Source organism: Oryza brachyantha, chromosome 2 (assembly GCF_000231095.2).
Source record: "Oryza brachyantha chromosome 2, ObraRS2, whole genome shotgun sequence".
In the NCBI taxonomy this organism is placed as follows: Eukaryota; Viridiplantae; Streptophyta; class Magnoliopsida; order Poales; family Poaceae; genus Oryza; species Oryza brachyantha.
This window is the reverse complement of record NC_023164.2, coordinates 19,643,062-19,659,139: the sequence shown is the minus strand read 5'-3', so window position 1 is coordinate 19,659,139 and position 16,078 is coordinate 19,643,062. Positions and strand designations below refer to the sequence as shown.

The 16,078-nt window shown below is 41.5% G+C and overlaps 2 protein-coding genes across 2 annotated transcripts; one reads left to right on the top strand and one right to left on the bottom strand.

The window, feature by feature from the left end:
• Positions 1-6,517: 6,517 nt before the first annotated feature.
• Positions 6,518-9,334, bottom strand: LOC102704780 (putative glycerol-3-phosphate transporter 4). The gene is made up of 3 exons (XM_015833634.2): positions 8,428-9,334; positions 7,221-7,769; positions 6,518-7,118 (listed from the first exon to the last, which is right to left on the bottom strand). Exons 1-3 carry the CDS (start codon positions 9,332-9,334, stop codon positions 7,081-7,083), a joined length of 1,494 nt encoding a protein of 497 aa, XP_015689120.2. The 3' UTR covers positions 6,518-7,080.
• Positions 9,335-13,201: 3,867 nt separating this feature from the next.
• Positions 13,202-15,980, top strand: LOC102704494 (50S ribosomal protein L19-1, chloroplastic). Its single transcript, XM_006648831.3, has 4 exons — positions 13,202-13,619; positions 14,163-14,249; positions 14,336-14,466; positions 15,662-15,980. The coding sequence occupies exons 1-4, from the start codon at positions 13,254-13,256 to the stop codon at positions 15,768-15,770; spliced, it is 693 nt and encodes a 230-aa protein (XP_006648894.2). The 5' UTR covers positions 13,202-13,253; the 3' UTR covers positions 15,771-15,980.
• Positions 15,981-16,078: the final 98 nt, after the last annotated feature.

Sequence of the window (16,078 nt, the reverse complement as noted above, 5' to 3'; positions counted from 1 at the left end):
CCTCCTGGCCGGCCGGCTGGGCCGCCGGAGGAGGACGGCGCTGCAGACCTGCAGTACTTGAGCGGACGCAAGCACAGCGCTGCCCGCGCCTTTAATTATCGTTTTGCAGCTGGCGCGTGGCGGCCTACGTGTTCTTTCATCATGTTAACTAACCAAATTAATTCTCACATTTACCGTGCATATGTTTTCTGGATCGATAGGCGGGATGTTTGTTTTGAAAATTTTTAAAGTAAAGTTGATTTCAAAAATCATATCAACTTTTCATAACTAATAATTAATTAATTATATATTAATTTGTTACTATATTTTTCGGGGCAGTTACTCATGGAACAAGGCCGCAGTACCTAGCGAGCTCTGCCGGCCGGCCGGGCCGGCCCGGCCGCCGGGGTCCATCGACCGATCATGATCGTGAAACACCGTGATCATCCATCCATCGTCACCTCTCCTTCATTCCCTCTCCTCTCCTCGATCGATCTCCATTTCACAGATCATTTGCGATGACGACGGGGGCCGAGCTGAGATGAGATGACCCCTCCTCCCGGCCCAACGTCTCGCCAAGCCACCTACCGGCCACCGTGCATGCATGCGTGTTGCTGCTCAGTCTGATCTGCATCCGTTGGTCGAGAGAGGCTCTAGCTCCTTTTTTTTTTTCGTAGGGATGGGTCGCTGCTTAATTTACTCTCTCTGATTGGTACTAGCTGACCATGATCGTGGTCCGGTGTAACGCGATCGTTTCACCTGACAAGATTTTCTCTGACTTACAGGCTACACCGTGTGGAGTTCTGTAGAAAAAGGCATGATCTAAAAGGATCACTCACAGCGGTACAACGATAGAAGCACATCGTAGTAGTACAGACCGAGCGACCCTACTTTTTAAGCAGGGATGGCTCTGGGTTAACCCGCCGCAGGTATTTTAAGATCGACTCTAATTCAACTAAATGTACTAAATTTTATTTTGTGATGAAACTTAGTTCATTTCATTAAACTAGAGCTGACCGTATGAGTGAACTTGTACTAATTACTCCTTTTGATGGTGTTGAATTCAATGGACGATCGGTCGATAACTCGATGGATGTTCTGTATTTTGATTATGGCATGCTACCGTATCTGCGTAGTCAGTCACTTCGAGGAGTCATGCAGTGCTGTACTACAGAAAAATCAATACAGGAGTTTAAAGTTTTGGAAATCTGGATAAAATTAAAATTAAAACCTCTCGATCTAAACGTTTTCTGAAATAATCGTGTGGAGCTTATGCATACGTTGCCTTGTTCAATCAGAAAGTACCTAACCATATTATTATCTAGAAAATACCTAACCATATTAAAAAGTACGACAAAAACACTAAACCTGTTTTTTTCAGCTTATTTATTAGATTAACAAAATCGACTATTTGCTGCTCGTTTTAAAAAAATACATTCAATAAAAAAAACTCTACTTCATGGTCTAGACCACTAAGATTTATCTCTACAGTTAAGCAAATAATCCACATAAATATTCTAAATTAAATAGGGCCTGAGATCTCTTGCAATATTTTTACAAAATTAATTAATTACTTCAAAATGTAGGGATTTTATAACGCTTTTACATAATTTCGTTTGTCCCATGACAACTAAAAAAATGATTATGTGGAGTACATCTTATAAAGGAGCCCTTAAAATTCTAATCCAGTGGGTAGCCACCAATTCGGCAGTCTAGATCTACTGGACGGCGGTTGGGCCTATCAGTTTGCTGAAAAGGGAAAAAAAAAGGGCCCAACTAAATACTGTCCCCTCTAATTCTTTTTATCGGAGAAATGCTGCAAATCATCATTTCATCGAAGAAAGAAATGTTTGCTTTCCGGCAGCCTTTTCGTGTACTAGTGCTACACATGGCATTTCCCGCCTTTTTGTTCAGCTTACGTGCAGCCGTGCAGGCGAAAAATCTCACGCGTGATCTTAAAGCGTCCGTGCTTTTCTTTACAGTTGCACATGGTTAGGTGATGGTCTGGTCGCCTCACCAGTCGCCTCAAATGCGTCCTGACATCTATGGATCCCGCTCAACACAGTACAGTTTGACATGTAACTCGGTAACAACGCAGTAAAAAAAATGCAGAGTAAAGATTAAAGAACATGATATTAGATCATAGTGTGGCAGTAACACTGATCAGGGAAGAAATTAAGCTTGGATCCCAGTAAATAAGCTGCATGGAGATTTTTATTCAACTGCCACCGAAAATGGTACACCAAAAATATACACAAATCTTTCTCTATAGAACCAAAAAGGTAGTCATTAACGTACATAGCGAGCTGACACCAGATCGAGAGCACTAACCATTACCAACCACCCGCTGATCACCACGAGAAATGCGGACTGACAACCAATGCATCGTACATCAAGAATCGATCATACCACCGGTAAAAATTTAAATAACAACACGAAAGGAAAGTAAAAAGGAAGAAGAAGAAGAGGAAGAAAAGGATGAAAGGAAGAAGCGAGCTGAAACGTGGCCGCGGCGCCGCGCTCAGCTAGCTGGTACAGGAGGGAAGCAACAGTGACACTACTCGAAGGCTCAGAGCAAGACGGCGAAGCTCGCGCCCGCCAATGCCACGAACGCGGCGACGCCGGCCGCGCGCGCGGTCGTCGTCGCGGCGGAGTTGTCGGTCGTCGGGGTGGCGGTGGGGGAGAGCGACGGGGAGGGTGTCGCGGCGGATGGAGCGGGGGTCTTGGGGCTGGTCGGGGAGACGGTTGGCGCCGTGGTGGGGGCGACCGTCGGGGCGGTGGTCGGGGAAGGCGTGGGCGCCACGGCCGGCGGAGGGGTCGCCGGGGGAGGAGGTGTGGCCGGAGGAGGAGCCAGGGGCGGCGACGGGGGCGGGGTGGTGGGAGCGGGCGGAGGCGTCGCCGGGGGAGACGGCGGCGGGGTGGCGGGAGCCGGAGGTGGCTGCGACGGGGGCGGCGTGGTGGGAGCGGGCGGAGGGGTGGCCGGCGGCGACGGAGGCGGGGTGGTGGGAGCGGGAGGAGGCGTGGTCGGTGCCGGAGGCGGCGTGGTCGGCGGCGCCGGCGGCGGGGTGGTGGGGGCTGGAGGAGGCGTGGTCGGTGCCGGTGGCGCCGGGGGAGGCGTGGTCGGCGCCGGGGGCGGCGTGGCGGGCGCCGGCGGCGGCTGCGTCGGGGGCTGCTGCGCGGCGGCGGAGGCGACGAGGAGCGCGAGGACCAGCGGGAGGAGCGCCATTTCGCCGGTGCCTGCAGGAATGATCTCGCTAGCTCTCTCCTCTCCTCGAGCAGTGGGAGGAAGCGAGTGCGCGAGACGCGGTTATATATAGCACGGTGACCACGCTCCCGATCACTCCGCGAGCGATCAGCTAGTATCCAGCTCAGCTCACTCACCCACTGCCCACACTGTCACTAACTACGCGAGCCGTACGAATGTACGTACGCAGAGCCGGCCACAGCTACTCGATCTCATCTTCTTCAGATGCAAATCGTATCGTACGTGTCGATCGGGTATCTCGATACTTGACGTACGTATCAACGTACACGTACAAGTGATCTCGAATGTATACGTACAGATCGATCTTGAGTACGCGTCGAAATTGCATTTGGTTGGTGCAATTGCGAACGACAGCTCCTGAACCTTTTCGTTGCCGTCTTTTTGGTCTAGAGAGGGATGGTTCTTCTCCGGCGGTTCAACCATTGATTTGTCCGATTGTCCGTGTCTGCTTGATAAATTTGTTTGATGGATTAAGGGCCTATAATCCAGCTGTTTCCGTGTGTGTGTGTCTGTGTGTGTGTGAAAAGGTTTCAGTTTTGACAGCACCCCCCAAAAAAAGCAACGAGGCATGCACTAAACACTCTATTAGCCTTGAAAGTTAATTGCTTTCATTAGGAGATTCTGATCAGTGAATGTGATGTGCGATGGTTTCAGACCCTCACAGATTATTAATTGCGACCCGATCGATCGACACAGTATTTTACCTGCTGCTTACATGTCTACCTACTAGCACAAACTCCTGTCTGAAAGCGAGATACTATACACAAAGACTATATGCATTACAGTAGTCCACTCTGAGCAAAACATATTGGCATGAACTACCACATGATAGGGTGTCAAATGTTAATGCAAAAACAATCAAGACTAAACCACCACTCCTAAGACCAATAATTAAAGAAAAGGAGCTACTAACTAAAGGTGAAGGTAAAGCAACTGACTTTTCTATTTAATTTATTTACAAAAGTACTAAAGATTTACATAAATTTAGGTTCGATTTGCATGGCACCCGCAACTATTTCCTCAGGTCGTTTTCGTAATCATGCAATGTGATTTTCATCAATTTCCCAACCAATAGTGTAAGGTTAGTATCAAGCTTAGCTAGGTAGTCACACACAACAGTCTCTCTCCATTGCAACAGTGGCCATGCATAATGATTAGTAATCAAGGGTGAAGTCATTCGAACAAACGAGCCCCTTCTCATCTGGCAATGGCATCCAGGGTGGTGATTTGAGGCGCCAACCAACTGATTGAACAGCAACACAAATGGAGAGAGAATTACAAGAGAAACAAACTCACAATCATCTTGTGGTGCTTCCATATGCAGTCAGCCTCTCTGGTCACTTGGACCGGCCGATTCCATCTATTGCTCCATCCTGAAGCAAAGTCCAGGCAACAGCCAGCTAGGCTATTATTCTCAAGGCACTGATCTTAAGCATTCAGACACTTCTGCTAGCTCCCCGGTGCCGGCCCGTACAAAGATCATTCGAGTTTGACCAGGACAAAACTGTTTTGTTTCATTCAGCTGATCTGCAAAGAGGAAGCATGTATATGTATGTATGGCTACAAGCCGCATGTGCGTATCATTCAGTTCAGACACAGACGACAGGAGCACGTAGCAACTGTACTGACTCTCCAGGTACGTAGTGGCTAAATTACAACATTACAGTAAGTGATGCCAATTGCAATATATTTATATCTGCTGGAAATTAAACACACACACATAGTTTTCACAAGATCTGATCCTCCTACCAACCAAGCCGATCGATCGAGCCACCGCGGCCTGCTTCTGTTCACCGCAATTATGCCTGACAGGGACTCGCAAACCACTAGATTAGATCATGGTCCATGGAGCCTCTCCTCTACCAACAGCCTGGATCTCCTCAATGAGGCGGCCCCAGTAGCAGCTACCAATGGCCTTCTCACCTCGCGCCTCCATTGCTGATTCATGTCCGGACGGTACAGATTAATAATGAGAAGGCATCGATCGATCCTTGCATGCATTAGCTAGCTAGTGGCACTGCATGCTACTCCTTTGATCACGCACTGGGGATGAAGAAGAAATATATAGAAATTCAATTCCCTCCTGATTGATCCGACAGCAACGTGGCGGAGTGATGACAAGATTGGGAGGGTGGGGTACATTGCAAGGGAAGCAAAGCTACCATACATTGCCATTTTGCCTCTTCTTCTTCCGCCTCACCTATGGCCAGTGATCGTCAGTGTCGCTGCTGCGAACTTGCTACAGTCCGAGTGAGCTGTCACTGTGTAGTGGCTAGCTATGGACTGGAGGTTAAACTTCACTGATCACTCCACTGTAAGATATGGGAAATGTCATCCCTGCTTAATTTGCACTTCACCTGCAGTGCTCGTTCTGCATGTAAAGATAAAAGTGAAAGGTCCCGATATTTACTGATCTTTTTGTATTGGTAGCAGGTCGAGAGAAGTTTCAGTACAAGTTACTTCGCTCCTACTGGTTGAATGAATGGCCCCTTTCTCTTGTTGTTGACCTCGACCGCGCGTGGAGCAGCTGGACAGTGAGAGCGGTGCAGTGCACCAATGGGCCGTACGGAGGCCGCATTCCCGTTCAAAGCCACTTTATTTGGACTGCACGTTTAAATGGTCTGCACATTTTCAGCCCATTGCTATCTTCTTTTTTTTTTTAAAAAAAGTGAAACAATTCTGAACTCTTTAAGTAGATGTATCTCATATATTGCATATCATTTAAATAGATATAAAAATATTTTTTTAAAAAATAATAAGGTAGATAGTACGAGGTCTATCACTTTACAAATATACACGATCAATTATGACATATACAAACTATATACAAAATAACAAATATGATTGTGAATATTTGTTATTTTTGTTACAAATTATAGAAGTCATATTCGAATATGCATATTTGTGGAGTAATATATATCGTACTAACTTATCTTTCTATTTTTTATAACTATTTAAGTGACATGCAATAAATGAGGGGATATTCTCTTGACAGTTTAGAATCCACACCCCTCTTCTAGGTCGAGTTGAAGCAGCCGACCTAACACACCGACGTCTTTTCTTCTTCAATGGATAAATTCTGTTTGCGGTAGTGATAACTGGAGGCCATGAACACCATTTGCAATATTTACTTCGTTGTAAAGGCTTATGAGGTACTTCTGGCTTTATCTGAAACTGTTAAATGTTGCTAGTTCTTTGGATAATTGTGCTATATTGTTGTGCATAGTTGCAACCTATATAGCAAGGCCACATGTAAGCTATGCAGGACAAAACTTTTGTGCATCGCATTTCCCATTTAGAACAAATTCACTGGCAAGATAGCAACAAAAAGCTAGGACTTTAGAGTGCTAACCTAAAATATAATTCTTAATGCACTATGAAGTATTTAATACATATGTAGAGATGCAAAATTGTCATCAGGATCTTGCTTCACCAATGTTGTGATTCAAAAGCAGTAACATTGTGTATACAACTTCAAGACCGGTACTTGGAAAAGGCACATATTAGTCTATATCTATGTTCATCTAGCACCGAGAGTGCATTGCGATACGAAAAAAATTGGTTAGTACAACATATTTGCATATCGAAAAAATGTCCCCATGGATGAACCATATAACATATTTGCATATCGAAAAAATGTCCCCATGGATGAACCATATTTTCCTCTGACCACAAATGCTACAAATGCCATAATAATCATGTTGCTCGTAAGCACAAATATATAGGAACTAAGATAGTAAGATTGATCTTGTTTGCCTTTCTCGTTGCATATCCCAATGATAACAACATTACAAAATTGCATCCCGCAAAGCCATTGCATATAAACTACATTGACTTCAAGTATCTCCTCCTAAAAGAGGGCGGACACTAGAATCTGAGAGAAACATGAAGGAAAACATTAGCACAATGTATCATGTCCCTTGTTTGACATCTGCAAAATGAGGAGAATGTATATTAATGTCTTATATGTCCTTACCTGTAGTTCTATTATACATGTCAAGGGTGTGACTTCTCCTGTTCTGAATGATCTGAACAATTTCAGACTTCACAATACGTGACAACAAGATGCCAGCAGCTAGCGCACAAAATATAAGCATTGCAAAAACTGAATCCCATCCATGTTTTGAAATAAATCCCGTAATGAATGGACCTAGGGCAGCACCAAGCGATCCTGTTCCATCGATAATTGCTGTGACAGTGGCCAATGCACGAGAGTCCCCCGTAAGAGATTTGTGAGTTCCTAGATCAGCAGAAACCGCAGTTGTTATGAGAGCATAAGGTCCGTTAACAAACAAGCCATTGATCATCATCAAGCCAATGTTTGCCACTTCTGAAGTACCACCATATGCATGAAAAGCATAAAGAGATGGAATCGCCAAGTACACGAAGATTGCTGCAGTAGTGGCCCTTGCATTGAGATGATCGGATATGAACCCTGCGAGAATTCCACCAATGATTCCACCAACATCAAACAAAGTTGAGAGATACCCAGCAGATGTGATTGACATTTTCTTGCCTCCAATAGCTAGAGATGCCAAAACAAAGTGACAAAGTGATTAACTGAAATGATAAAAATACAAAAATATATATAGTAAAGTTACTTTTTTGTATGATTAGAAGTACTAAAACAAGTTGAAGGAGCTAAAATGCTAAATCCTCCAGCCAAATTTTTGTACAAAGTGCATAATGTAATGTACCATTTGAAATGAAAAAAACACATGTTGTTGTAATTAGACAAGCAACATAACATAACAATATGAGCCACATTAGCATCACTCTAACTCAAAAAAAAACTAAAATATTGACCTTCTTGATAAACTTACACAAAACATAGAAAAGACCAGGTATGTATAGCCTGATAAACTAGCATGCACTTATTTCCTGCCACATTTTGTGCATCATGTGGCTAGTAATTAGTCAATTAGTAAATTACTAGCCTATCATAGTAATTACTAAATTGCTAATATACTAAAAACAATGATAATCTAATGCAAACTCGACAGGCTAAGTTCGATTTGCAAGCAAATGTTTTGATAGTTACCAAAAGAACATACCAATCTAATATAAAGAACATCAAAAAACTAGCTAGTCAAATCAAGTCGGCGTGACAATGTGCATCGATGTGCCTAATCGCTATAAATCTGAAAGAAACTCATGAAAAACAAATCCCTTTGCATACGTACATGTCTCACTCAAGTAGAAGGGAAGCCAGTATAAGAACGTGTAGGCGACTAGCTTCGTGAAGAAGAGGCAGAGTGCGAATGTGATCACGCCAGGAATGGCAAATGCCTTCCAGATCCCCACAGCATCTCTCTTGTCCTCCTTCTTGTTGTCACCAGCAATGTTTGCACTGTTATTGTCCTCCTCGTTGATGCTGACCTCATTGATTTTCTTGGGTAGCGCAGTTGGAGGGAAGCCAAGGTCCTCTGGGTAAGGCGCGAGGAAGAAGAACACAAGAACACCACCTAGCGCAATGAGTAGGCCCGGGACGATGAACGACCATCCCCAACCATATCGTAGCATGGCGGCGGCGATCAAGGAGCCGCTGATGTTTCCGATGGAAGTGTGCGCATTCCATATGCCCATGAGCAGGCCTCGCCTCCGGCCATGGAACCAGTTGCCAATGATGGCAACTACCGAGGGCCATCCGGTCGATTGGAGCAGTCCTGCGATCACCTGAGCGATGAGGTAGAACGCGAGGGAGTGCAGGGATAGGAAATACCCGACCCCGAAGAGCGCCACGGCAGTGCCACTCCCAATCATGCCGACGGTGAGGAAGAGGCGGAGGTCAAGGTGATCCCCTAGGTGACCCGCAACGAACATGCCAAGGGAGTAGAAGGCGAGGAATGCGACATCGGTCTCGCCAAGGAGCGCTGGGTCGTAGAAGGGCGGCCATGACTCGGAGAGCGCACGCTTGACGATGCTAGGTGGCTTACGGGAGGCGTGGTAGAGCGCATAGGCGATGAAGGTAAGCCCAAGGACGAGGCCGCGGTGGGAGTTGTAGGAGATGGTAGGCAAGGCACATAGGCCCGGCGGCGGACGATGGGCGTGTTTAGGCGGCGACACAGATGCCGGTGGTGGTTTCTCCATGAGGTGGTGGCGATACGCCAGTATGGGTGGGAGAGGCTTCACGGGGCGGGGCGGAGCCGGAGGAAGGGGAGTGGCTGAGCGGGGAGAGAGGACTTGGTGGAGCAACACACATGTTGCATGTATCCTCTGTCCCTTCCTGACCTGAAATTGCATGCATTTCTTTTTCTTTTTGATGCTCTTGTTACATGCATCTCTATCTATCTCTCCTTGTTGCATGTATAGTGTTGGATGCTACATCACATGCATGGAGATAACAACAACTTATTTAGCAAGCTTTAAATATTTCTCTTCTCCAATACTTGTCCGATTGCACAATTATTTGTTGAAATTAAAATTGTACACCAAAATATTAAATGGCAACAATTTCACATGTGAGAGCGAAATTCTCCAGCAATCATTTCAATATTTTTTTCACAACACACACATACACATAAGCAATATATATAGAAATATAATCATGTAGGATCTTATTATAAATGTTTAATTATAAAAGTACAACAATACAATTGGACCACAAAATAGACAAATAATTTAGAAGGAAAAAATGCTTCAAAGGTTACTAATCAAAGAACACATCCCCTATGTCCAATTTGAGAGTTGTTGCCCATTGTGGAGTGCATATGCGTGTGTGCATGTAGCGATAGTCTGCTAGGGAGTGATGCATGCGCTGACAAAGCTAGCATGAAAAGGTGCGTGATTTTTTATGATTTATCGTATGCCTGGCATGTAGGTGATCAACTCTTATTTGTATAAAGTATGTTTTTGGTTTCTCATGGATCCACCTATAGATTGGGTGTGATGTTCAACTATTAATATAAAGAATGTTTCATCACTATGTTAGAATGAGTTTTAATATTTTAAATTGTTGAATCATAATTGAATGACAATTGAAATTTTCAAGTTTCATATACAAAACATTGATCCTTAACCCTTGAAACATCAATATATTCATAAGAAATTAAGAAAAAGAGTATGAAACAATGCCAAAAAAACTAGTGCAACATTTTGGTGGGACACTAAGAAACAACAATATGTTTTGGCTGAAACATTAGGAAATAATCATAGTATTGTGGTTAGGACAAGAGAAGGATGAGGGAGAGAGAGAAGGGTGTAACATATGTATAAAGCATGCAAACTTAGAAAGGAGTAATGGAAGCTGCGGTGCATGCACTTGCCAGAGAGGAAGAAGCATCCAATATTTTTTGCTTAGGTTGCATGGACGATCATAAACACACTCAGTTTATTGCCATGTTTATTCCTCATTTTAAACATTATGTAGTGAATTTTCCAAGCATCTAAAGTAGTTAAACCGCAATCTACTCCCTCCGTTCCGAAATATAAATATTTCTAGGTTATTTAGCCATGCTTAAAATAAAGAAGAAATGACTTTGGCGCCTCCGAATAAATGTGAACGGATGAAGATCATAGGGTAATTGGGGGGGGGGGGGTAAGATAGAAAGAAATTGAATTGGAGGTGATTTGAGAAATTTACTATGGTGAATAATTTTAGAAATTCTTATGTTGTTAAACAATATTTGAATGTTAGAAATCCTTACATTTTGGAACTTATCGAGTAGAGGTTTGATTCATTTAAAAGGAATTTTGAAGATATTCTATAAATACCAAGATGGGTCACATTCACCAACAAAATTGATACTAGTGTACAGTACAACTTTCAAATTTTTAGTATGAAGTAAATGGCTTAAGCCAATTTACTATAAGACATTAACATCAAATTGCTCATAGAACTTAAGATTGAAGTTATTAGATCATGAAACAACAAATGCAAGACATAATTTATTGCAATCATTAAAATACCATTGGATTACAGAGATTTCATCCTTACTTTTTATGTCCTAATGGGACTTTTAGGCACGGTGTGTTTTCACTTAAGGTTATTATAATACAGATTATTGAGCTAGATTATTATAAGCTGTAGTATATAATGGACGACAAAGTATGTAATTACTTTAAATTGCACAAGGCGGTGGGTATTTAGTCACCTAATAATTAAAAAAAATTGCCTTGGGGGAACTTTTTAAATTAAATATGAACACTAGACTATGATAGAATGTCGGAATAATCTAATCCTTTGTTTTAGATTATTTCTATAATCCAACTGAACAATAATCCTAATATAAAACAAACATGGCTTATATATGTAACTTTTCGATAACTCATGCATTGAGTATATAGTTTTATGATAAAATCAATATTAAATGTGTTGTTTATGATATAAAAGTTTAAATGCACCTTTTGAAACATTGATCTACGGTTACTTTTTAATTGTTAATTTTTAAGTATGCATAGATTTTCCTCGAAAAGTACCATCGTAATATCGTAAAATTAATAAATCTTAGATTTATGGCTCATTATACAATATATGCTTAAAGATTTAAAATTTTGACTAAATTTTAAATGTCAAATATCTGTTATAGTTCCAAAAAGGAGCCATCACATTCGCTCTTGATGCTATAAATTCTCTATTGATATAAGAAATAGAAAAATAATGTCACAAAATATAACCTTATTTTTTAAAAATAGAGAACTTAAGAGTTGTATACAATATAATTCTACTTTTAAGATGTGTTGTATACCATTTAAACCATAGTTATGAAAACATAAAAGAATGTAATTGATATATATAATCCAAGTTTATTTTCTATTTTAATAGTTGTATATGTAATCTAATATATATATTTAGAAACCACGATTATGTTTATAGAAATATAATATTTATCAGCAAACGAATGCCGAGAGGGAGGATATGGGCTTCAACCAGAAATAGTAAGTGCATGCCTTATCTCACAAAATAGGGCCTCTTGAAGAGGAGCTAACGAAAGGAATGAATCGAAGTAGATATGTTTGGACCACAACATGCATAATACCCTACTCCTATGTGGTGCTATTTTGATTAGCGAGTGTGTTTTTCTCGATTACTCCTCATTTATAGGCCTTGCGTTTGTGGCAAAGACCCTTTAGGAATGTAGATATGTTTACATGCACATAATCTAGCTGTTGACAAGACTTCTGGTTAATAACTATAAAGATAAAACTCTGTGAGCATAAAGAATATAAGGGCAGCGGGTGAAAAGATAAAACTCTGTGAGTATAAAGAATATAAGGGCAGCGGGTGAGCTCCTGGAGAGGAGGCACAAGAGTAGGGTGAGACTTCTAGAAACAACAAAATTAAAAACTCGATTAGATAAGATTTTATTTTAATTTATAATATCTCAAACCGAGTCAAACGTTTAATAAATTTTAAAGATAACGAAAATACATACATATTTTCCATTTTCATTGAAATATACATTTTTTGTCGTTGCTAGCCACATATTGGGCGTCTCGGCTAGCTAGAATATACTGTATCCTTTTTATAATGTAAGATGTTTGAATTTTTTGGTTGCAATATTTGACCATTCGTCTTATTTAAAAATTTAGTACTACCTCAGTTTCATATTATAGGACTTTTTAGTCTAGTATAAATTCATCAATCGATGAATATATACAATTTATATATATATGTCTCGATTCATTAGCATATATATGAATCTAAACAAGGATAGAAAATCTTATATTATGAAACGGAGAGAGTACAAATATAAAAATGACAAGTCGTGCTTAAAGTTCTTTTGATAATAAAATAAGTCACAAGCAAAATAAAGTCAAATATGTTATATTCTGAAAAGGAGTGAGTAAAATAATAACACTACCGTTCCATATATATAAAAAAACAACATTTGAAATTTCTCTGCAGTGACAACTCACCGAATCTACGGTTCAGATCGCTCGCAAGCTTCGGATAGGAGGCGGGACCCACTTGCAGCGACACAATGCCTTCCCACAAAAAGATATGCGGATAGCGTTCATCCCCCAATCCTCCCCGCCTGACACCTCGCCCGGCCGCCGTAACCTTCCGATGGCCGCCGCCGCCATCTCCGGCGTATTAATACCTCGCGCCGCCGTATACCACCGCCTACCGCCGCCGCCGCAGCTCCTCGCGGTGTCCTCCACATTCCGCCGGCTCTCCCTCACCGCCTCCGCTCGCCGGGCCCGGACTGGTCGCCTGGTCCCTCGCGCAGACGCCAGCGCAGAAGCGGGAGAGCCGGAGCCCGCTGCAGAGCCGGAGGCTGAGCCTGTTGCTGCCTCAGCTGACGCCGAGGAGGGTGAGGTTGAGGCTGAGGCGGAGGCGGAGGCGGCTGTCGCGGTGGCTGAGGAAGAGCAGGAGGAAGATGAGCCCCCGCCGCCGAGCAGGCCTCCGGTTAAGTTCGGCGAGATCATCGGGGTGAGCATTTTCTGAGTCTTCTCATAAACTTCTCTTAACGTTTGGGTTCTCGGTGGCAATGCAGGTGGCGGAAGCAGCGGCTAATCATATTTTTAGTGAAAATGCAAGAATTTACCTATGATTATATATGAGTAACATTTCTGTGTTCAATATGCAGAACTCTAATACCAACTCATTAGTCATTAGGTGCAACACTTATGGCAGAATTACTTACATTCGTTCCAAAAGAAAGCTACAAACTGTAAATGGAAAACGTAACCTATTCAGTCAACGGGAATTGGGGATTGATTTTTCTCAACATGGGTTCAATTTGGTGGCAGACAAGTCAGGAAGGGAGACACGATTCTATTGTGGCATCGTTGTAATTCTTTTTTGTTCTTGTATGCCTTCCTGAGCCTGTCTCGATTGGATTTGGCGGTGTCCTGGGTTTCTGTGCAATTACCATTTGTCTTAAAACTAGAAATTATTTTACAGTCACATCCATGACAACTTTTGATACTTAAATGTGAGACGCTATTTCACTTGAGTTGTTTTGTGCCGTAGATTCTGAACAAACAGTTCATTGAGGAGTCTGAAAAGGTGAAGACTTTACCAGACCTGAGGCCTGGTGACATCATCGAGCTTAGGATGGTGAGATTTTCAAGTCATGGCTCATGAATGTTTTTCTATGTTTCCAATTTGAACACTATTGACGTCTGAAGCAAATGCTACTGCAGCAACGGCCCAACAAGAGGAGATTGTCACTCTTTAAGGGAATAATCATAGCAAAGCACAAATCTGGTGTTCACACCACGATTCGTGTCAGAAGGATAATTGCTGGTGTTGGAGTTGAAATTACCTTCCCTATGTAAGTGGGAGCTGTTGGTTCCAGTTTTTCTCTGTGCAATAATGTTCATGGACCTCCTGGTATCACATGATGACACTGAATTAATACTGAAATCTTGGAACATAAAATTCCATGTCCATACTTTTATGTAACTCCAGTAAATTTGGAATAAGATTTTCATCCAAATATATATAGGAATAATAAACCACGCAACTTTATGTGCCTTTGTTCCTTCATGTAAACTGATAGTAGGATGTAACCTTTGCTTTAAGCTGGTTTGATGTGTCTTTGTAGAGAATTCACAATGACAAAACTTACAGTATCTTTTGTTATACTGTAACTTATAAGTTGATTTACAATATAACAATTTATTCAATTTGAGGTACTGACTACTGATTGAATAGTTGAAATGGGTGGAGTTGAATAAATTCTTAAGCATTATAGTGCAAAATCTTAGTTTGTCTACCATCATTTATTCCTATTTACAAATTCAGATGATTGCTGTAATTCAGGACATATTTGCTTTTTTTTTTCATTTTACTGTTATTCAATTATTTGAGTACTTGTAATTTTCTCAGCAAGGACAAGACTGAATCTATCAACTAGGTGTGTGTCACACTGTCATTCGATTAATCATATTATTTATCAACACTTTCTGACTCCTGCTCGACACTGACATTTTCTATCCAAAGCTTCAGAGTTAGCTCTACAAAGTTTGTGCCATTTTTTATTTGCGTTTTACTCATGAATGTTCTTAGCAAGGTGAAGTTGAAACTTGAAAGCTCTATTCTGATATGCTTTTTAGTGCTGCATGTAATTGTTTTGTTACTTGCAACTTTTATTTTTGGTGACAAGAAAATAACAGACAATCTTTCAACATGGATTTTCTGTTATAATCCCTTTGAAGAAAGGTGATAGATCCCCTAGTCCCTGGTACAGAAACCATGCTAGGATTAAAGCACCCCATAAAGATTATGTTGGCCTCTTGTAGATCTGGAAATAGGAAAGCATATATCTCGAACAGTTAGTTCGCTACTGGCATCATCCAGAGTTTCTGCAATAACATGTCACTAATGTTTTCTGTACAATGTTACTGAATTACTAATCCAGTTTTTTTTCTGGGATATGCAAAAGACTTGTGTGTATCAATAAGCAGAAAAGAATCCTTACAGGCCAATAATGGACTTTCTAACGCAGCTGATATCTTCCATTACAGATATTCACCCAGGATCAAGGAAATTAAAGTAATCAGGCACAAGAAAGTGAGGAGAGCAAAGTTGTATTATTTGAAGCACAAGCTTCCCCGGTTTTCAACTTTCAAGTAATAGTAGACATGCTGGCAGAAGAGCTTCTCCCACTAGCATTGTTATTTATCTTAGCAAACACTTTTTATTTTCTTATTCAAATATATGCTTTTCACTGTAACACTAAATTTCAAATGTGTAATATCTACAGCTTTTTTTGGCACATATTTTGTCTTGCAGTGGAAATATACTTTCTTTGCAGTGTATAAAGTTTCTACTACCACGTTGTTATGAATTTAGTGGCATCCTTCTCTTGAAAACTTGGGTTCACACTTGTCAGCTGCCTTTCTAACTTATGGTTAATAAGAGCAACTCCAAGAAAATAGCCA